A 23,800-nucleotide genomic window follows, 5' to 3' on the forward strand; every position below is an offset into this window, starting at 1 on the left:
ATCGCTTGCCAATCTCTCTTTCTCCCCTAACCCCCCCACTCACCCACCCACCCTCCTCCCCCCTCTCTCTCTCTCTCTCTCTCTCTATCTCTTACTCTCCTCTAACTAATCAGTGCGGTGCAGGGGCCACTAAGGCCGAGAACAGAGGAGAGAGAGAATAATGCAATAGTAATTATATAATACATTGGATAATAATACAATAATACAACGTTAACTGTATTAATACGTTAATATACTTCGATTCAGGACCAAGGACAGCGCCTCCAGGCCGCTCACACGTTCAGCACCACGGACAGCGCTCTCTCTCTCTCTCTCTCTCTCTCTCTCTCTCTCTCTCTCTCTCTCTCTCTCTCTCTCTCTCTCTCTCTCTCTCTCTCTCTCTCCAGGAGCGGCAGCGACGCGGCACAGCAGCGGCAGCGGCAGCGGCAAAGCACCGCCTACAAAGTGGAAGATCTGCATTTAGAGACGCGGTGAACACGTGTGTCGAACATATGATATTGATATGAAGCATGTGCGCGTGTGCGTGCGCGCTCCAACATGTCAACACAGTGAGTGACGCTGTCCTCACGAACTTTGTGTGACTATACATCAACAAAATGACGCGTCTCTGCCGGTGCTGATGTTCAAACTCCGAACATCCTCTCCGCTCTCTGCCGGAGATCCACCCGCGTTTTATACCGACGGCGTTGCGGCGGTGGGCGGGGACACGCGGAGGTGACGGGGCCGGATTAGCTCCAGAAGGGCCGCTGTCACCCGCGAGTCCAATCCGAGCCGAGCGGTGCGGCCTCAGGCGGAGTTTGGGGAGACGCGCGCTTAGTTTTAGTTTGTGTTGGTTGGACCCGCGAGGAGGAGGAGGAGGAGGAAGACGAGCAGGAGGAGGAGGAGGAGGAGGGGGCGGCTGTCATTTTTTCCTCTCATTCGCAGGAACGGGCACGTTTTTTTCCTCGGGAGCAAGCGGGTGTAACTGACCGAGAGGGTCCATCTGCAGGCGGCGTATATGGACCGGTTCGTCCCGGTTGTGGTCGAACTCCGGCGGTGAGAGCGAGCGAGGAGGAAATTGACGAATCCCGCACGGAGGAGATTTATTTTTGTGCCTCTAACTTAAACACCGATGCGTCTCCTCACTGCAGATAACCGCTGGTAGAACAGATTTATATTAATATTGTTATTATCATTATTATTAAATATCGGCGACGGTTTGGGGCAGCAGCTCCCATGCGCACATCTGGAGGAGGGACTGAGAACATGTCAGTGAGTCAACAGCTGGAGTGGATAACACACGACGGATCTCGGCCAGCGTCCGTTCCCTCTCCATAACCGACGCGTATGGCCTTGATTCATCCTCCATTCATTCAGTGATTCAACAGGAAGAAGGAGAAGGAGAAAAAAAAAAAGCCTCAGCTGCACCGCCTCACGTCTCTGGCGCTGCTGCTGCTGCTGCTGCTGCTGTGAGACACCGGAGCGGATCCTTCCCCAGCGGTGAGTCCACGGCTGGTGTGTCTCAGTGGAACCGGGGTTTAGATCCCCTCCGTTCACACATTGACGAGCGGTTTACGTCGGTGAGGAAAACCAAACCAACCCCATTTTATCATGATTATTGTTGTTGTTGTTCTTTTAAAGATGGAGTCCCCCCACGCAGACCCTGGCTGTTAGCGGTTAACAGATTGATGAGGGAGCTGTTTTGGAGGAGCAGCGGCAGAAGTTGAGAAAGGGAAGAGAGGAAGGAAGAGGAGGAAGAGGAGGAAGAGGAGCAGATCTGGTTGCTGCTGGATAACGCGGCTCTTTGCGCAGCTGGCCGTGCGTAACCGTGCGACGAATTACGCGCAGGGAAGAGGCAGAATGTGGTGTCGCCGTCACCCTGACTGACTGGGGGCAGCGTCGGTTAGTCGAGGACAACCGGTGGTCGTGAAACCCCCCCGGTGTGTGCGTGTGCACGAGGGTGGCGGTGGTGGTGAAAACCGGTTTTTGATGCGCGAGAAAGTGACGTGCCGCCCCCCCACCTTCCCGCCCTTTGCCACGAGCCTCCTGTCAACTCCACGGACGAGGCAGCCAAGTATTTCATCTTCCTCCCTGTGCTTATAAACCCCCCCCCAGTTTACCATTTTTCTATTTTATATATATATTTATATTTATAGATCCATCTCCGAGTGCCTGTCTGTTGAACACCTCACCCCCCGACTCCCCAAGTCTCGCGGGATATAAAGGAAATAAAAGGCTGAATCTAGCAGCGAAGGAGGAAACGACAAAAGAAAAGACACATAGAGACAAACAGGAGCCGCCTATATGAAGATGCTGATGTGTGACCGCGGCGTCCAGATGCTCGTGACGACGGTGGGCGCGTTCGCCGCCTTCAGCCTCATGACCATCGCCGTCGGTACCGACTACTGGCTGTACTCGCGCGGGGTCTGTCGCGTGAAGAGCAGCGGCGACAACGACACGAGCCGCAAGAACGAGGAGGTGATGACGCACTCCGGCCTGTGGCGAACCTGCTGTCTGGAAGGTACGTGATCTGTCTGACCGCCCGGCTGTCTGTCTGTCTGTCTGTCTGTCTGTCTCACACACACACACACACACACACACAGATGTCTCTCTGCATCTGTCTGTGTGTGTGCGTGTTTGTGGCTGTCTGATTTTCTCTGTCTGTCTTTTTCCCAGCAGTGTCTATCCATGTGTGTGTGTGTTAGTAGTTCTCTGCCCCTGCCACACGTACAAGTACACACACACACACACATTTGTACTTCTATCTTAGTGAGGACCTTGGCATTTTGCCTTCCCAATGGCCCCTAACCCTTAACCATCACAACTAACCGCTTAACCCTGACCCTAATTCTAACACTAACCCTTAAAAGTCTTAACCATCAAACAAAATGTCCTCACTTTCCAAAAATGTCCTCACTCCATAAGTTCTATATGCTCAGAATGGTGAATATATAGTAGTATATAGTTCAAGCACACACACACAAACACACACGCAAATATGTGGAGCGCGTTCTCTCTGATACTCTGTCACCACGACCTCTTACCCTATAAATACATAACTCTTATCCTGACCATAACCTACAAGTGATTCTAACCAAGTCTGAACCTCCAAGCAGCCACAGAAAGTGAGGACCAGCCCAAATGTCCTCACTTGTCCCACACACACATTCATACAGTGCATCTCTCTGCAGCACATCCCACATCACGCAATTTAGGGTTCTTGCCCGCGGACGCTTCGGCAAATGCGGAATGGGGGCTGACCTTCTCTTTAGTGGACGACCCGCTCTACCACCTGAGCCGCCCTAACCCTATAAATACCAAACCCTAATTACTTCCCCTAACCCGAACTTTCCCCAAACAGCCCAAATGTCTCAAAATGTCCTCATTCTGTAAATTCTATACTCAAAATGGTCCTCACAAAGATATCTGTACACACACACACACACACACACACACACACACACACACACACACACACTGTCTGCTTCTGTCTATCTAACACCAGAGGAGCTTTGGTGTGCCTAGTTGGGGAGCGTGCATGTGTGTGTGTGTGTGTGTGTGTTTCCCTCTGTGTGAGTGTGTGTTTGACAGCATCCCATAATCCCTGTAACTCAGTTCTTAAGAAGCTGTCCTTTTCCCTGAATTCACTCTTGCATCCCTCTCCTCTGCCACAGAATAGAATAAGATAGTTTCCTGCTCTTGTTTGGTTGTCATCACGCTGCATTTATAGCTGAAGGTACAAATAAAGCACTAACAGGCACAAACACAGACAGCTGGCGGTGTTATTAGCCAGGCAGCTGCAGTGCTAACAAGTACCTGGGTCTCGCACCGAGCATTGTCAGGAATTTGTTCTTTTTGATGCCACGTTATCGTCTCGTTGTTGGGAGCCAGAAAAAGACAAAGATTTGGGCAGTGGGGGGGGGAGTCACCTGGGCGGTGCTGGGATCAGGTGTCGGTTTGGCAGCCGCCACAGTTGAGGGACCTGTTGATTTATGCAAACACTCCCACATCACACCCCGATTTACCTCATTACTTCTATAACAGACTGAATTTAGGAAGCTCACTGGCCATTGGGAAAATGGAGAATGTTCTGTTGTGGGAACACGTGATGACTTTGTATTTCTGGAGGGAAAGTCAGCTCCACTTTCCAGAAATGCTGTTACAACCTGTGAGAACTGCTGCCAGTCACAAGTGTATCAATATAATTTCTGTAGTGAAGTCAGTAGTGCAATCAGATATATTTAAGTGAGCTGATAAAAGCCAAAATAAGCTTAAATGTAACTCCAGTGGCACTTAGGGACGTTACAGCCGTTTTCAGACATGACCTGCGGGTAGAATCTGGAGAATCGGCTACGGAGTTTACCCAGAGTTTTCCTTTCACACATGCACAACACAGTGGGAGCTTCACAGACACGTTCCCAACAGCAACAAATCCTCTGCATCATTCCGGTGAGAGGTGGAGCAGCCGGGTGCAGCAGGCAGAGACAGGAAGTGACGTTTTAACTCCGCTGCAGAGATCACGTGATCATGTTTACAGCACCCGACACCAGCTCTTATCATTAGAAACACGTCGGTGTCTTCTACGTGTGTGTTACCGCTTTTTCACCTGGAGATATTTGTTAGAAGCGCCATAAACACCCCAACTCGCTTGCGGTGAATCCAGTGGGATCCCCTTCTGTGTTGTCACATCGACTTCTCCTGGATTTCTACGGATTTTATACCAGGAGGTCAGGCAGAGAAAGTTCACAGAAACTGCAGAGCCTCTGACTCGGACATTTGCGTTCACACATGCACCTCCTCCAGAGAAAATATGGGGTTATATCTGCGGAGTTCAGTGCATGTCTGGAAGCAGCTCTACAGTATCTTCAGTTTTTAGCTCTACATGCCTTGACTGGAATATCTAACATTTCCAATCCTGGAAGGGGTGCATGGTCCCCTCCCAGCAAGAGGGTTCCCAGTTCGAATCCCAGCCCTCTGTTTGTGTGTTCTCCGTGTGTTTGTGTGGGTTTTCTCCAGCTTCCTCCCACAGTCCAAAAACTCACAGATTGGGGTTAGATTAATCTGAGACTTTAAATTTACCGTAGATATGAATGTGAGTGTGAATGGTTGTTTGTCTCTGTATGTCGGCCCTCTTCATGTACAGTCTATGGGTTTAGACCCCGCCTCTGGCCCAATGTCAGCTGGGATTGGCTCCAGCTCTCAGAGGACTAGTGGAACAGATGATGGACGGATGGTTGCATGAGTTTGAACATGTAGGATGAAGGGGCCAGTGACTAAATATAGATATAGACAAAATAAATCAGATGGATGATATGAAGGTGAACAGGCCGTCACTTTAATTGGATCGGAACATACAAAGCAAGTCAAAGACAACAAGTGAATATATGAAGATGGAAAACACAGAGACTGGTGGGTGTTTCTCCTGAGCTTGTAGACGTGTGATCCTGTTTTCCTTCCACGTGGGAGCTCCGACGAGGCAGAGATGCTGCAACACAACGATAAAATGTGGCTTATTATGTCGGCAGGAGCTCGAATCACTTGTCTCCAAACCTTGAGTCAAACCCGAGGGAAACCTATAAAACTTGATAATTGGTTGTTTTCATACTGTACGTGTTGCAAATTGCTTGGTGGAGTGTTTCCCATATTAGCGGGTGCTGACACTGTGAACAACCAAATCTGTTCGCTGCAACATGTCTGCCATCTGTCTACCATCTCAGGCAAGCAAAACCTGGAAACACACAGTTGGATTAGAAAAGTGCCAAATCTGTGGTTTGAAAGGAAATGTGTGACTTTATGTTTGTGTGTGTGTGTGTGTGATTCTTAGAACAGTTTTGGTTTAACGTAGCTCAGCACAAAGACGGTCGCACCTTCTCTATTTAACACAAGAGTAGAAACGAGATCAAGAGAATCACAGGTGGTGCTCACCAAAGAAACAAGGATATATCGCCTGGGAACCATGAATCCATCCCTTATGTATGCCAGTTATCCTCTTAAGGGTCGGTGGGGGGGCTGGAGCTGGAGCCAATCCCAGCTGACATTGGGCGAAAGGTGGGGTTCACCCTGGACAGGCCGTCAGCGTATCACAGGGCCGACATATGGAGACAAGCAAGAGTCAATTTACCTAACCTGAGTCTGCATGTCTCTGGACTGTGGAAGGAAGCTGGAGTACCTGGAGAAAGCCGACACAAACACAGGGAGAACAGGGAAATGAAAGATAGAAAGACCCCGTCCCAACTGGTATCCAAACTTTGGACCTTTTTGCCATGAACTTATGTCTGTACCACCAGACACTGCATTCCTAAAGCCAGCTGTAGCTCAACACACTAAAAGCACCTGAAATCGTTTACTGACCCCAACAGCTGGACCCAGTGACCATGCAGCACCTGTTGCTCTGCAGAGTCTTGTAGCTCTGAACGAAACCCAGGTGTTATTTTTAGGCCTGTTCCTGGTTTGCATGTTAACAAGACAAAGGCCAAACATGCTGCTGCTGCTGCTGCTGCTGCTGCTGCTGCTGCTGCTGCACACACCAAGATAAAACTGAAACCACTCCCCCCTGATTCTCTAGCTCCCTCTACGCCAGCAAACAGGCACAGTTCCAAACATGTCATATTCTTTCTTGAGGGCTGAGGGTGCGCAGGGGTCAAACTTCACAGGAAGTGTAGTTTGCATGATATATCATTTACATAATTTAATTTTGGGGCAAGAAAACTTTTCAATTACCATTAAAAACGTTGCCTGAAGTTGGAGTGTGTCGTCTCTGCATGTGTGTGTGTGTGTGTTTGTGTCTGTTGCAGCCAGACACAATCATCTGATTCTGGAGGGCATAGCAGGCTATTACAGGGCCAGATGGCGCAGGTATAAGGCTGTATTGAAAACACACTCTCATTTACATACACACTGAAACACATACATGCACGCACACACCCACACAAACACACATGCACACTTGTAATTGAATGAATAAATTGATAAATTCTTGGATATTCCCGAGCCACCACATAAGAACAGCCGTGGGAGCAGTACACCCAGATAAACACAATGTCAGCACAAAGTCAGTGCATGCACACACATGGACACGCACAGTTACACACACACACAAAGGCACACATGCAACAGACACAAAAAAACATGCAGATGCACAAATCCTCCCTCATGCACACACACACACACACAATAGTGCAACCAAAGGGAATACGTTACCATTTATGTCTCCTCTCATTCTGCCCATCTTATCCCCACTTCACTCGTTCCTGCGTCCCCGGTTGTCACAGTTTTATAATTCATAAATGCCTCATAAACTGACAGCAAATGGATGTTTCTGACTGGCGTACATGTGGCTTGTCCTCTGCCCGACATCAGAGAGCGAGCGGAGGGGGAGATAGAACGAGAGAGGTGGGGGGGTGGGGGGTGGAGGAACATCGTGTATGCGGTGTTCTTGCAGTAAATGTATGGAGCAGTCATGCATACGTACTGCGCTGCACATATATAGCGTGCACAACGTTTTCCTGTGGCACAGTTTGCTTAAAATACGGGGAGCGAGGGAGGAAGCCTCCAGAATCATCCGGTGGAGATGATTTTTGCATCTATTTAACTTTAACTTTAGTAAAATTATACATATATGCACTTATTTTACACGTGGTCTCAACATGGAACTGGTGGGATCTCTCCTGTTTTGTATGGCAGCTCGTATTTCAGTCAGGAAAGACATTTAGAGAAAGAGATTAGAATGAACCTTGTATTGAACAGAGGCATAGACGTGGGCACTTGGACTCCAGCAGGAAGAAGAAGGAAGCAGTTTTATGAACGAGGTGTTTTTGAACTCTGGTGGTGATTGTGAGGGAATGGAGCACGATGTTAGCAAGAAGGCTTCTGATTGGACGGTTTGAAGAGAGATGAACAGGTATCCAGAGTTGAGGAGGTTCAGATTTAGAAGCTGGATCAAAATTCAAAGAGATTCCTCGTAATTATGAATAAATAATGAACACAAGCACATTGTTATTCTAGGCAAATGTTAACCGCGGCTAAAGCCACATACCTGAAACTGCAGAGAATTAACATGAGCAAGACCAGCATGGTGTCAACAGGACGCACTCGTGTCTTATCTCTTATCGAGCAGAATTATGAATGAAAATAACCCTCAAAGCTTCAAAACTTACAGAAATTACATCTTTTTTTTTACAATAATTCAAAGCAACTTCATACATATCATTGAAAGCATGAGTGAAGAAATGCATCTCTCCAAAAAGACAAGACTGGAACAAAGAGACAAGATATTAATGTGCAGAAAAAGAAACGTTCTGTGCTCCCTTCAAAAACAGTCTTTGCTAAATCAAGGTAGAGGAAATTAAGTCCTGTTCATGACTCGGAGAGCCGGTGGGATCCAAATGACATGTTAATAACATGTGTAAATAAGCTCTTTGTCAAGTGAAGGGAGCTTTAATGTATTATAGTATTCGTGCAGGACAGCGACAGTGTGTGTGTGTGTGTGTGTGTGTGTGTGTGTGTGTGTGTGTGTGTGTGTGTGTGTGTGTGTGCATGTGGTCAGGTTGGAATTTGTCCTGCAGTGAGTGTTTGCGTCTCCACAGGTGTACTGGGAGGTTAAGTTCCCCCCCTGTGATAAATGGGCACGAGAAATCCAGGAAATGAGAAGAGAAGTGCGGGGGGGGGGGCTAGAGGATGGAGGCAGAGCATGAATGAGACCAGAACGTGCATGAATGAAACAGTAGCGAGCGGGGGGTGGGTGGAAAGTGATGGATGAGTCGTGCATGTCCTCGGTTTTCAGCTGAATCTCTGGGGAGCGAGTGGCCACGGCGGGGATCTAAATGATCACCTGGTAATAGAGAGGAGAGGGTGTTAGGCACGGACGGGGACAAAGTGATCCCCAGGTGGCTGCGGGAGGAAGGAGAGAGCAAAGAAAGCAGGAGGTTGGTGGTAAGAAAAGGAAGGACGGAGTGAAAAATGAGGTCACTGCACAGGGAGATGGGTATTAATTAAAGATGTTGGGTGTTTGACCGTGTCTGGGACAGAAACAATCAGCTGACAGGGCGGCACTGAGGTAAAGGTAGAGGGGGGGAGAGAGAGAGAGACGAAGAAAAGAGAGATAAAAGGGGGGAGAGGATTGTAACTTAAATATTATTAGAAGTTTTGTATCTTTGTATCTTTTATAGCCTTTCATTAATTTGTTTTATTTGTAGCTATGCCATTTTTCTATGGTTGGTGTGGAAGGATTTTTGCTTTTGGTCTCAGACGGAGATCGAGGCGTGAACATCAGCGTTTGACCTCACAGACGCAGAATTAGAGCCGAGTGCAGCCAGATTCCGCAACAGTGTGTGACATCATTCCAGAAGAGTGGACGCTGCTATGGCAACGTATTAATGTCCCATGTTTTTTTTTGGGGGGGGGGGGGATGAGACGTTCAACTCACGGGTGTCATGTGTCCACATACTTTTGGCCGTGCAATGTAGTCGGATGCTAGAAGCAAGCGTGCATGAAAGAGAGAAGAGACAAGAGAGGATGAGGCAAAGTGAAAAGGGATGAATGGATGTTTCAGAACGAGAGGAGAGCAAAGGAGGTAGGGTAAAGGAGGCTTGATGAGGAGACTTGAAACAGGAACAGACAGATGTTTTGGGGAAAGAGAGAGAGAGAGAGAGGAGAAACATGGGTGGATTTAAGGAAGAACAGACAGAGAAAAAAGGAGAAAGAAGAGAGAGAAAGAGGACAGGTGTGCAACCAAGCAGAACCTGTCTCGTTCTCTTTCATCAGCCATCACCGTGGAAACTAGCCTCTCTCTCTCCCTCTCTTTCTCTCTCTCTCTCTCTCTCTTTCCCTTCGCCTGGAACGAGGTAATCAGAGAGAGCGAGCGAGGTAGCGAGTGAGCGAGCGAGAGGAAGAGGCACAGTCACCCACACTGAGCTGTCAGAGGCGCTCTGAGGAAACAAGCAGTCCAATTTGCTCTGCTTTTCAACTTCCTCCCCGTTTTCCCTCGCTCACTCCTTCCTCTTCTGTTTTCTAGTTGACAAAACCCTTTATGTCCGGAGCGCATGTGGCCGTGTGCGCATGTGGCCGTGTGGAGACAGGCCGCTCACATGCAGCGTTTGGACCTCACGCCATCTGATTAGCAGCTTGTCTGAGAACAAGGTCGACTGATATTGAGATGGTCCCAAAAATTACGTTTTCTTGGTTTCATATTAGCAAATGAAGAAAACCACTGGATGTGTAGTTAAACATACAAAGTCTTTGCGTTCATTTTCAACCAGCAGACAACATTTGTGTGTCTGTGTGTGTGTGTGTTTGTGTCTGTGTGTGTGTGTGTTTCAAGGACAAGCAGCGTCACAATCATGGGGGCATGTAGACAAACAGTTTTTTGTGTTTGTCTACTTTTTAACCTTGATTCAGGCTCTATGTTTTCTCGTTGAGTATTTTTCACTGTTTTGTATTCGTACTACATCACTTGTACTTTTACCAGCGGAACTAGACCAACACAGTTGACTTACATTTGTGATTTGGTTGAATTCAAACGAGTTGTCAGAGTTGATATGACGACGTACATGCGGATGAATAAAAACAAATAGACGGGGTGAAAACATAACCTCCATGACAGCGGTAATAAATGGTAAAAGGTTATATAACAGTTAATGAGGCCTATATGTTCACATTATTCTTTTCAATATTATTATTATCATTTTGTTTATTCTTCCATTAATGCTCTGAGCTCACAGCTTCGTGCTTTCTAATCGTACACGAGGGGGCGCAGCCATGTTCGTATGTGTGCATGCGTTTGAATGTAAGTGACAGGAGCAGCACACTCGGCCCAGTAGGAGAAACTAAGCCCTGTGCCACATGAGATAAAACATACAGACACACACATGCACACACTGGACTCCCATCCCCACTGGCCACGACCCATAATGCCTTTCTGCGGCTGTAGTTGCAGCTCCCCTCGGGCCACCCTGACCTTTGTTAGGCAAATGTCTCTTGATAGATGTTCCCACTGCGCGTGCTGTGTGTGTGTGTGTGTGTGCGTGTGTGTTCATGTGTTTTGTAGTTAATTAGACCAAAAAAAAGGAAGGTATGTCCTTAACACACATTCATACACCTACACAGGCACGTACATACACACAAATGGCCCGAAAACCAGTGATACATGACCTCAGAGGAACAAAACAACAGTGTGACACAGTCGGTCGTGATTAGAAATGCGCAGCATGTCAGTGTGTGTTCGAGTGAATGTGTAATGGAAGGAATGGGCAGTTTCTTCTAGTTCCTCACTGTGGGTGGAACAATGTATGAAAAATATTGCACATTACTTTCAGTGGATGTTCGATTCCAGACCGTTCAAGCCCACTGAACAAGAAGTCCAATTATTTTCTGGTCAGATGAGATCATATCGAGACTGTGAGGATTTATCTCTAACTGAGGGAAGAGTGACTATGTTTACATGGACACCAGGAGTCCGACTGTTGACCTTATTAGGAAGAACACATTATTTTAATCACTAGCAATATTCATTAATCCATAAAAACACTATATGTGAGCTCTCTTGCTGTAAAACCACCTTTTATTCCTGCAGTTTCAGTTTAAAACCATCCACAGCTTCCATTAAGTATTTACAGATTTATATTCACACAGTTATATTTTACATGTTAACAGGTTTGATTATTTACTCCAGCATCTTTACAACAGTTCAAGTGATTAACTGAATCTGCCTCACTCACCTGTACCTGAGTCCAAGCCCTTCCAGCCTCTGATTGGTCAGTTCAGACACACGTGACGTGTGCTGACATTGTAAAGAGGAAGTAGGTTGTGAAGGTGCTGAAGGTGGAAAACAGTGAAGAGCGGCTGCTTGTTGTCACTTAATTAATATATAGCCATATCATAGCTGTTGTCTTTTTCATGCGTGTGTGTGTTTGTGTGTGTGTGTGTTTGTTAAGCTAATCTTTATTGAAGTGTGTCATCACCAGAGACACTCAGTGTGTGTTATTAGTGTGTCTGTGTGTTCTTGTGTGTGTCCACTTTACGCTGTGTTTATTCGGCCGTGATTTAGGCCACCGAGAGTGAAATAAAAGCAGCCGTATATCTCTCTGTTCCTATTCTCCGTGTCATTGTGTGAGGCCGTTTCTTGCTCCATAAATCAGAACGGTTCAATACAAATCCGTCCGTTTAAAAGGCAGGAGCTATAATGAATTCCCTGGCTGACAAACACGAGGCAGAGCTCTGACTGATGATGCTTTACACCTTGATGTGTCTGGCAGGGGCAGCTAAGGTCTCAGTTACCTTCTGTGACTCCGCACTGCTTCTATCATCCAATTACACAAGGCCACATGATCAGATAAAGCAAAGCAGCGTTCTGCCCTTTTCTCATTGTCAACAACTCCCAGAAAGAGACTGAGACCAACAACAACTTGACCTCAATGAAAAGTTGTGTCAGTGTAGATAAAGTCGACTGTTCTGATCACTCGTTCTGGCAAGAATTACACACTTATACACAACTAATGTGTTTTAAGTCCTCATCTGAAAATATCATCTTCATCGGGTATATTTAGGGAACCAATATCTATGAGTGTGTGAAATTTGGGGCAGCCTGATTGCACTTAAGGGAACTATTGGGCCTAGTTGATTTAGGCCCTTAAATGGGGCTTATTGTCAATAACCAAATACAGAATAACACCAGGCGTGTTATTGAATTTGCCTTTAATCTGTGATACTATCAGTGTTATTTAAGGCTTTCAATTGACGCAACCAATCAGAAAGTATTAACATTAAACAGAACCAGAGAATTTCAGCCTTTTGTAATTGGAAAAAGACAAAGTTTATGTATATAGTCATATTTATATTAAATTTGCCTGTAGATGTGGATTTTCAGCCGTAAACAGTTGTGCAAAGATTATCTCTGCGCTGTACTTTTGTGTATTTGTCGAATTACAGCTTTGTCCTTGAGACTTTAATTAACACAAAACTTTTTACCCAATTTTTACAGAATATAACTTTGTTAAATTCCAGATATCAAAGACTGTACTTTTCAGTGTCAAAGTTACGACCACAACTGCAATGAGCTGCATGAATCGACGTGCGAGCGATTTCACTGAATGTGGCTCCTGGAAAGAACTTGTTCATATGCAAATAAGCAATTAGGTTGAGTCGTTCATTTGTTCATCAGCAGCCTCGATCCTCCCGTTTCTCTCCAATTCCCCCCGCGCCATTTTACCACCGCACCTCTTTCAACCAGCACTTCCTCTTTCTCCATCCGCCTTCATCTTCCTTTCACCCCCCCCCCCCACCCCCCACCCTCCTCTCTCTCATATCCCCTGTGGTGTTGACCATGTGCGAATGGGTCTGAATGATGGGTGGGAATGAAGCTACACGCAGTGCACACACACTTACACACACATACAGTATGGTCGTGTGTGTTTGAGGAGAATGAGTCACTCTGCCTGACACACGCTCGTAGGAGACTGCATCCTAGTCAATACTACACACACACACACACACACACGCGCACACACACACACACACACACACACACACACACACACACACACACACACACCTCCACCTCTACTGACACACATATATAAACAATATAGATAAAGGTGGCTGAAGGCTTTTACTTACATCCATGATTGATCGTGTTCATGTATCAATTTAATGAGCTTGATTCGCGTGTGTGTTAGTGTACACTTGATGTCGCATTTTAGAAGCTGTGTGTGTTTTTGTATTCAAAGTTGTGTGTGTGTGTGTGTGTGTGTGTGTGTGTGTGTGTGTGTGTGTGTGTGTGTGTGTGTGTGTGTGTGTGTGTGTGTGTGTGTGCTGGGTGTGATAAGGCTTTTCATTAGTGTTTCCCACACAAAGCCTGAAGGCTACAGCCCTGCATCATCTGTCATCTGTCTATCTCTCCCTCTATCTTTATCTCTCTTTCTCTCAGTCTCTCTATCCCTCTATCTCTATCCATCTCTATCCCCCTATCTCTATCTCTCTCTATCTCTCTATCTTTATCCATCTATCTATCTATCTATCTATCTCTCTCTCTCTGTGTATCTACCCCCCTCTCTATCTCTCTCTCTCTAGTTTTATATCTGCTTTCGATGTAATTTCATGTCTGTGTACAGGATGTAAATGTCCTTAAATCAAACACACAATTCATCTGATTAGTCGTTTAATTAAAAACACATCTGACTCATTATTTCAATTGAAGACAGTAGTGGTGACTGTAGTTGCTCCTCTTACCTGATACAGCCAGTGGCTGCTGATTTCATGTCGAGACAATGTTCACAATTTCAATTTAATCTATTTATTAATTGCTCCTTTTGATTCACCGACAATGAGAAAACAACACCTTCAAGAAAATGAGCTCAAGAAAGAAATGTGCAGACATCTGACCTGCAGCTGGACTGTTAGAGGATAAAATACTGAAAACCAGGATGATGGATTGAACGAGTTAATGCAGATCGATGTTGACTTCCACTGAGGATTTGTCTGTGTGGTTAATAATATTCCAAATTGTAATGACTGCTGTAAATCCATTGTTTTTAATTAGCAGAAATAGAATTTCACTCACTCAGATTTTCCTCTTGTGTGACATTAAAGATCTGAACTGAACGGATTTGTGTTTCTCCGCTGCAGGAACATTCAGAGGAGTGTGTAAGAAGATTGATCACTTCCCAGAAGATGCTGACTATGAAGCAGATGCTGCTGAATACCTCCTCCGTAAGTCTGATATGAACACACACACACACACACACACACACACAAGGCATTGACACACGTGTGGATATCCATGGTGTACGTGGACTATTGGTGGTTTGAGTCATGTACACACAGCCGAGTAAATCATTGCAGACGAGATAAAATGCAGAGTGAATAGATGGATGTCAGAGACCCTGTGTGTATTGTTCAGCTTTCACCTGCAGAAACAAGCAAGACGGATGGACAGAGGGTGAAATGGGGAGAACAGGAGATATAAACAGATGCTGGAGTTTTATCTACAAATACATAAGAAGAACAAGAAAAAAAAGACATTGCCTTGATAAGAAAATGACAAAGAATAAAAGAGGAAGCGCCTTGTTATTTCAAGATACATCAAAAGAGTAATAGGACAGAAGTAAAAAATGATGCGGCCACAAAGACGGAGCGAGCGGAGGAGGCTCTCTCGGTTTCTCCTCCCTCGGTAAACATGGAGAAAAGATGGACAGAATGAGAAAACGGCAACAAGAAAGAAAGAGAAAACAGATTTAGCCTGTGCCTATTTCTCATTGCTCCACTGAACACAGAACAACATCCCCAGAGGCGGCCAATTAGATCGCAGGCCTCAGAGCCGGCCAGCCAATGGGGAGCGGGAACCTAGTGACCGGCATTTCATACAGCCCAGGGGTGTGGGCCACTGGGGTGGGGTCTGTACACTCAACCGCACAACGCCATTGGTCACAGCAGCTGTCAGTCACACAGGATATGTTAGGGAATGTAATAAGACAAAGGCTTAAAGAAATTACATTTACAATTAGTGACTCGTTAAATACTGGAAAACGCTGATATACGCCGAAGTACCGCAAGTTCTAAAAATATATAAACATATGCAAATAGAAAGAAACGCACATCTCTGTTCTGCATGACAAGCTGTTTGCAAATATCCGTCAATATGCTGTCACATCGTGCACACACATGGGGTCCTGGCAAAGATCTCACTCCAACTGCAGCCTCGCTTTCATACTTCGTATTTTTTGCCTTGCATATGTGTCAGTGCGACTCTCCATCTGTCTTGGTTTTTGTCCATCTTCTTGCTCTACATCCATCTCTCCTCCCCCCCCCCCCTCATCCACTCATCCTCTCTCTCTCTCTCTCTCTCTCTCTCTCTCTCTCTCTCTCTCTCTCTCTCTCTCTCTCAAGTCCTCTGAATGCTTTAACATGTTCAGGATTCAGACTCAGTGAAGCATGTGGCAGCACGCTGGCTCGTGTGTTTGTGCATGTCTCAAGTGTGCATGTGTGCGTGTGTGTGTACAGTAAGTGACACATTTTTCATTGTTTCTGCAGCACAGTGGATTTAAAATGGAACATTTACTTTGACACTAAAGTAGAGACTTTCATCTTCAAGAGAGTTTAAGAAAAATTGGGATTGTAGGAATTTTGGTCCTTTTATACATAATCTCTCAACCACATTAACATTGTGACTCTGAATAGTCTGTGAACAAACAGATGACACGTCTCCACTTCCTCCCACTATCAGGAAATGAAACCAAATTATCCTGGACACAAACGCTGCCATTTTGCAAACTGTGATGTAGCGATCGGGGGAAGGAGCCACTGTACCGAGGTCCCGCTGATACGTGCCCTCGACCAATCGAGTCTCAGCTGTCGATCATAATGTTTCATCCCTTTCATTAGATTACAAATTAAAACCAAACATATTGGAAAATTTATGATGATAATTACCTAAATTTACAAAAATCCTATTAGAGGTGCACTTTTTAGTTTGGTCCATGTCCCGTCCACTAACATGGAGGGGAGCGAGGTTTATGACTTATACTGCAGCCAGCCACCAGGTGGCGATCAAGACGCTTTGGGGAGCAGTCATGTTTATATACAGTCGATGGCTGCCACAAAACAAACCAGCAGATTTACCATAAAGCTGGAATTGAGTTAATTTAGAAAAGCAGCATCAACGATTTAGAGATTTTATTTTTTACTAAAATTATAATATAGCAAGGCTTTAATGATGCTATTCATCACAGGCAGCACCTTAATTGTAGATAAAAGATTGGTACATGGCAGAAAGTAGATCTTTAATTCATTTTAGGGTCATTTAATAAAGATATTAGTGCAAAACGTGGTGTAAAAATAAATTAATACAAATAAGGAGCGCATGCAAAACTGAGAGATAATTGTTTCTTTCCTGTGATTCTCTGTTTAGATTCTAAGTTCTCATCTTCCACCTTGAAATCACTAGGGTGCTTTCTTTTTCTCACACACTTCTGGAGACTACATTCATACACACAATAACAACAGACGTATACTTTGATATATATGTGCTTGTTGCATCAAACCCTCCACACTGGATTCTCACAATGTCATAAAGTTCCCTCTTCCATTCTGCAGCTCCAACACGAATCATCAGTTTCATTCTGTGGAGCCTGAAATGCACCATGTTTTAATGTTGTGGTTTGGTTTGTGTGTGTGTGTGTGTGCAGGTGCTGTGCGTGCCTCCAGTATCTTCCCCATCATGAGTGTGGGTCTGCTGTTCCTGGGGGGGCTCTGTGTGGCCGCCAGTGAGTTTTACCGGAGCCGACACAACGTCATCCTCAGTGCAGGAATCTTCTTCGTCTCCGCAGGTTAGTGTCTCCACACGCACGTGTGTGTGTTTGTGTGAATATGGGTCTCTGTACTTGTTGTATAGCTGGGAAGTGCAGTCGATCATCAGTGCACCATTATATTAACAAGAAGTAGGTCCAAGCACAAAGGCATTTGTTTCTTTACTAAAGCCTTTTTAAAACCATAAACACAGAAACCACACATTTTATTTTGTAAACTTTTGCCAGATATATTTACGCTGATATCCCCACAACAAAAAGGGCTGATAATTATACTGTAATAGTTATAAAAACAAATATTTCTCTTAATAACGTAAATTAAAGAGCAAACGTCACTAACATACAAAAGGCGAACTCAAGGACATCCTTCGTTTTTCTGGGAGAGGAAAACAAACACACAGAAGGAGAGAGATAAGGAGGAGGCTGGGACTCCTGGAGGATCCCTAACATCTGGAATGAGGCTCCAACAGTCGAGAGAGGGAGAGAGGGAGAGAGGGAGAGAGGGAGAGAGGTCCCAGGACAGACGATGGCCCTGAAGACAACGTGAGAGAGAGAGAGCGAGACAGATACACACAACCTGGACGCTCAGAAAGGAATAAACACAGAGTTAGATGCAGAAAGTTTACAGGGACTCTACTGTATCACCATGACAGAACCTAGAGCCAGCATTGAGATACAAGGATGGTCACGGTATCCGAGACAGCGACGAGGGGGCTACGTTGTGTGTCTCTGAGAGTGTGTGTCTCTGTGAGTGTGTGTACCTGTGAGACCATGCAGCCACTTGAAGCAGAGGACATGCAACACTCAAATATTTGTAGAAGGAGCCCGTCAGGCATCTAAAACACACAGAGCGTTGAAACTGTGCACTGCAGCTGATTAATCAATCCCCAAGAATACCACGATGCCGCTGTGATGCACTGTGACGTGTGAGAGAGCAAACACACACATAACACCTAGTCGCACACATAATCCGTCACATGGATGCTGACACTTACAGTCTGTCGTAAACACACACACACACACACACACACTTATGCTCTAGCCCCTGACACACAAAAGGCTATAATTGCTGTTCAGTGGGATGTGTAGGGTCCCATTAGGATTTGTCGTAAATTTATGAAGCCAAATTGGTAATTATTTACCACAATAGTGTGGGGCTGATTCTGGTTAATTACAGCTGGCTAATTGTCCCCATTCTGTGCGTTCCACCACACTGCATGAACACTGTACTGTGGACTAATGATATGGAATAAGAGAGCCCAGCTGTGTGCAATGACTCTCTGCAGTGTTTCCATCGAGCTGCACTCCCCCCCCCCCCCCCCCCCTCCCTCTCTCTCTCTCTCTCTCTCTCTCTCTCTCTCTCTCTCTCTCTCTCTCTCTCTCTCTCTCCGATGCCACGCTCTCTTTACTTTTCTTTTTTCTATTTGTCCGTCTCTCCATCACTTCTCTTCTCGAAACCTGTTCTCTCCGTTTCACTCTTTACTGCGTCGTCCTTTGTATCGTCTAACCTGTGATGGACGACGGCATCGGCCCCACGTTCCACCTCCCTGGTCATGACTTAAGTGTTAATTAGCAAATGTAACAGGGGCCATAATATGATGGTGAACATGATGAACATTTTACCAGTAGCGTGCTGGTAAAAGCTCCAGCTTGATGGGTGGATTTAATTGTGAAGCACTTTCTCAACAAAGTGCTTCACAAAAGAATAAAAAACAATAAAACAATTTAATAAGAAAGAGGGATATGGACATTTGATCTTTCTTTTCGTCTCTTTCAGGCCTCAGTAACATCATTGGAATTATAGTCTACATCTCCGCCAACTCGGGCGACCCGGGTCAGAGCGACAGCAAGAAGTCCTACTCCTACGGCTGGTCTTTCTACTTTGGCGCCCTCTCCTTCATCATGGCAGAAATGGTGGGCGTGCTGGCCGTGCACATGTTCATCGAGAAGCACCGCAAGCAACGAGCCAAGTCCCGCACCGAGCTCATCAAGAAGTCCGCCTTCAGCCGCATCCCCTCCTACCGCTACCGCTTCCGGCGCCGCTCCAGCGTGCGTTCGTCCGAGGCCCCCAGCCGCGACGCCTCACCCCTGGGGAAAGGTGGCTACACGGGGCCCGCCGCCTCCGAGATGCCCATGTACACGCTGAACCCGCGCGAGCCGGGCAACACCGGCACCAAACCGGGCGGCGGCATGGGCGGGCTGCTCAACTCGGAGAGGGAGTTCCTCCAGAGCAGCACGCTCACTAAAGACTACAACAAGGACCCCAACCGCAGGACCACGCCCGTCTGAGAGGTGCTGGCTGCAGATATCACCCAATCAGAGTATCAAAGTGGAGGATGAGGAGAAATACACGGGGGGCGCGAGCAAAAGCAGGGGCCACGCAGGGTTTACGGGGTGGGAAGGGGGTTTGATAAACTTCGACTGTGAACTGTGAACTTTTAGCCTTTGAACTGTGAATCCTGAGCCCTGTGAGAGATTCAGTGTGTGTAGCAGGGGGAGTTTCGAAAAGGAGAAGTTGTTCCCAGCTCCACTTTACCACATATCACTGTAGTTGTACCTGTGACTCCTTACACGTGAAGGCACATTCAATTTATGCTCATGACCTTTTGTGTTCATAAATTGGCTTTTAAAGGGGGAAACAGGATTGAACTCGACAAAAAAACGTTTTTTGAAAGCATATCGTAAGTGGTTTACAGTCCCGGGGCAACTTCTCCTACAAATGAGAATAATGTGAAGTAAAGGAGAAGAGGGAGGAGGTGAGAGACCCTGTGTGATCTTTGACCCTCTGACCTCTGACCTCCGGACCCTTTGGATAGCAGCAGAGCCGGATCAGTGCAGGGAACAGGCCTTAAGGCACTGAGCTGTCTCTCTCATTAAGATGCTATTTAAAAAGTGAGGACGTTAACACCTCAGGAAAGGGGATTTGGTTCATTTTCAGTTCAGCCGGATTCGAAACATAAAAGTGAAGATGCAGTTTGTCCATTTTACGGCAGCACATTTGTGGCACTAGTTATTATTTCTACTCATATTGTATATATACTCCTTTCATATTGATTTTTATTTAATCATGGAGACGCTCACTTCGAAAAAACGGAACTGAAACTGAATTAAGCTCCTTCCTGGTAACATTTGCCCCCATCGCTCTGATCCCAGGTCAGTAGTTAAACCTGCATACTGATTTTCTTCTTTTTGAGTACATACTGACTGCAGATTAGCCGTCACCGGGGGAAACGGTGTAACTCAACAGAATTAATGAATCTCTTTTAGATGGTAATGTTAGATCATTGGTGCTTCCTTTTACTCCTGTTTTTCGGGCACACAAGTCTTCTCTTGATTTACTTATTTATTTTTCACCTGAAGCTTAAAGAGATGATCAAATACGTGTCTGTCTGTCTGTCTGCCTTCACTTATCACCTTTCACCCCTCCACATTTTTCTGTGTAGCCCCATCAGTCACCTCACTGCCACCCTCCGCACACCTCCGCACCTCCTCTCACCCTTCTCCGTCCTCTGAGGGACACACGCCACTAGATTTAGCCCCCGTCTTCCGTCTGTGTCGCTCGTAGACTAGTTTTTCCTGAGGTTGTTGGTTCAGGGTGCTGTGGAGGGGAGACCACTGAGCTGTGAATATGCTTTAAAGGCAGAGCCAAAAAAAAATCCCCAACACATTTAACAGACAAAGAGATTTTTCTTCTTTTTTTTTTTTTTTATTGCTTGCCCACTACCTCTTAGTGAATATCGATCAGATTCATTAAATATAAACTTGTCTTTTCTTGCTGGAAAAACAATTGTTAAAGAAATTTCAGCTGCAGAAATAAACACTGAGAAATTCTAAAAAAGTGCACATCTCTCTTCTCCGGTGGAGGATTGGTGCAAAGTGAGATTGCTTGTGGCAAAACAACATAAAGAAAGATGGAGCTGCATTACGAGGATGATGTGTAGCTCATTCATTCAGCTGTCACTCACAGCCTCTCCTCCTCTTTATCTCCCTCATACGTTCACACACACACACACACACACACACACCTAAACATGTCTTTCACGGGTATCTTAGCGATGACATGCACAGGCTGTCATTGCTCTGTCATATTTCAAAAAAACCTACCATACCAGATTGTGGAGAGACATCAATGCATTTTCCATTTATAACATACACACATAAACATACTCCATGGATGGGATAGGAAAAAACAGACATACTACTACAGACTAAAAGCATTTCAGGATTTGATTTTCTGTTTTAAAACTAGATCAGAAACATGAGATGATTTACGGTGAGGAAGGTGTTTGTGTGCGGACTCTACTGCCCGTGTGATCACGGCCCTGCAGAGCAGAGGATGAAGCAAGGAGCAGGTTTACGATTTGGCGGCGTATGAATCCATACGCTTATCTAATGAATTCGACAGTGAGAGATAAGAGGAGAGACGAGAGGCGCACACAAACCTCCAGTTTACGCAGTGGTGTATTAAAGAACTTAAATGTGTTCGTTGGTGGAGAAATTAGGTGACAGTTTCTAAAAATACACAAATCTGAATGACCAGGTTTGTTAAATACTGAATCTGTACTGTTTTGACTGGCAACTGATCACTTAACTCGTATATGTATGATTATACTTCATACTGTATAAGTAGCTTATGTGCACAGCCACTTCCTCACTGGTAATCTACCACTACCTCTAATAGTCCAATATAACTGTTGACAAATTGTTGATACAGAAATCTCTAACCCAGCTTGTTGCAACACATAGAAAACTCCCTAAAAACCACAGGTTACTTTGCAACACTGCAACAGATAGTGTCTGGTTTCAGGTGAATTAATCACACACACACACACGTGTTTTTGTGGACAAGAGAGAAGGAGCCAAAATAGCCATAAAACAAAAAGCAAGAAAACATGTTGCAGGAAGACGGCACGAATATCAAGTAAAAGCATTTTTTCTCAAACTTCTTTTCTGGGTGTAGAGGAGAAAATGCATTTTTTTTTTGTTTCCATCATTGCACTATTTTGTACAAACTAAACACGGAACAACGCCGAGCTGGTACGGCCACACAGTCGGGCTATCACCCTGATACCGAAAGATGTTTCCAACCTCAGTCACACTGTTTAATTTATGACGCTGCTGTTTTATCTCCTGTCTTTTGCGCCATAAAGGGAGCTTAAAGGGACAAACGTGCATCGAGATGGACTCGCACTCGCTGTCCTTCGCGTGTAAATATTAATTTTGCAAGCTAACTACAACATCAGCAGTTGTCATGGGCTGTGAAAGGGGAAAAAAAAAATGCTTTTCTCCGAGCAAGGGCTTTTAATTTTTAAAGGACAGGAGCACACAAGGGCTTTTTATGCTCAGCACTGCAGAGATGACGTGTTAAGGGTGTTATATCGGATCGCGGGAAGGGATGGCAAAGTACATTTGCACAGGAACAACTGTTTTTAAAACAGCTGAATAGCTAACCGGCGACGAAACATGCTTCACGCAAAAGGGGAAGTGGGGTAGATAGAAAGCGACAACTGTACTCGTCTGCTCATTAGGCCGTGTTAGCAACAGGTTGGCCTTTAGTTCTTTTGGGCTGCCTTTAGGTTACACGGGCAACTTTGTGAATAATTAGAAATGAAGACTATTGCCTTAAGCAGAGGTAGGATAACATTTTTAATATGAATTATTTGAGTTAGCTCAAGGATTAAACGTATATTAGCAACATACCGCTTACTGCACTTGATGCCAAATATTACTCAAAGTGTTTCCTGTGTATCATGGCCTCCAGGTTAGCTTATAGATCTATAGGTTTCGCTGCTCTACAGACTTTTTTGCGGGCATTGGATTTCCAGCCGCGCACTGACTCAGCAGTAGTAGTTATGTAGCTCCGCACATCAAGGTCCCCTCGGATCCTGAGGGTCTGCCGGGGGTCAAAGTTCAGAACTGCCATCCATGAGCCATGTCAGCATTGACCTTTCAAACCATGCATGCCATATCCATCCGCCTCCAGTGCTTACATTTGCTGTATCTCTAATCGAGTCTCAAATGGCACCCTAATCTCTATTCTCTGTAGGGACACTCGACTGCTACATTTAAGACGCCTTACAAGGGAGCGTGGGCCCGAGAGCCTGTGCTGTTTTTAACGATGTTTACTCCAATAGAGCACAGGGTGCTTTTTGAGACGAGACCTCTGTCTATCTCTTATTACTACCATACGTACAGCTTTGATACTCTGATATCAACAACAAATAATTGTATTATTAGTAAAAAAAAAAGAAGATTATTCTATTCTAAAGGTGCCACTGTGCAGAGGATGAAAAGACTCTGTCACATATTATAGTAATTAATGTATTAAAGGGTGAGGGGTGATCGATGGGAGCAGAGTCGGGGAGCAGGGGTCATAGTCTTTGTAATATTATATTATTCTAGATTCATTTTCTACTTTGATGTGGTTTTTGAGATTGTGTTGTTCTGATCACATCTGAAGCCTCTGACAGGACGGACAGAGGAGACGGTGGAGCGCTTGGACGATCTCTCATAGACGTGAACCT

General features: G+C 45.4%; 1 protein-coding gene and 1 long non-coding RNA gene across 2 annotated transcripts; one reads left to right on the forward strand and one right to left on the reverse strand.

The window, feature by feature from the left end:
- Nucleotides 1-614: 614 nt before the first annotated feature.
- Nucleotides 615-21,099, forward strand: cacng3b (calcium channel, voltage-dependent, gamma subunit 3b). Its single transcript, XM_034592484.1, has 5 exons — nucleotides 615-1,479; nucleotides 1,621-2,500; nucleotides 14,599-14,682; nucleotides 17,157-17,297; nucleotides 19,054-21,099. The coding sequence occupies exons 2-5, from the start codon at nucleotides 2,284-2,286 to the stop codon at nucleotides 19,563-19,565; spliced, it is 954 nt and encodes a 317-aa protein (XP_034448375.1). The 5' UTR covers nucleotides 615-1,479; nucleotides 1,621-2,283; the 3' UTR covers nucleotides 19,566-21,099.
- On the reverse strand, nucleotides 20,628-22,278 carry LOC117765899. The gene is made up of 2 exons (XR_004614640.1): nucleotides 22,097-22,278; nucleotides 20,628-21,301 (listed from the first exon to the last, which is right to left on the reverse strand). It is a non-coding gene; the product is annotated as an uncharacterized LOC117765899 (long non-coding RNA).
- Nucleotides 22,279-23,800: the final 1,522 nt, after the last annotated feature.

This window comes from Hippoglossus hippoglossus, chromosome 8 (genome assembly GCF_009819705.1).
Source record: "Hippoglossus hippoglossus isolate fHipHip1 chromosome 8, fHipHip1.pri, whole genome shotgun sequence".
Classification (NCBI taxonomy): Eukaryota; Metazoa; Chordata; class Actinopteri; order Pleuronectiformes; family Pleuronectidae; genus Hippoglossus; species Hippoglossus hippoglossus.

What these genes read in the sequence shown, in the direction of transcription:
- cacng3b (XM_034592484.1), top strand. Translation starts at nt 2,284, where the DNA reads ATGAAGATGCTGATGTGTGACCGCGGCGTCCAGATGCTCGTGACGACG. An exon ending in GCGAACCTGCTGTCTGGAAG is followed by an intron (nt 2,501 to 14,598) that starts GTACGTGATCTG and finishes TCTCCGCTGCAG; the next exon opens with GAACATTCAGAGGAGTGTGT. An exon ending in TGCTGCTGAATACCTCCTCC is followed by an intron (nt 14,683 to 17,156) that starts GTAAGTCTGATA and finishes GTGTGTGTGCAG; the next exon opens with GTGCTGTGCGTGCCTCCAGT.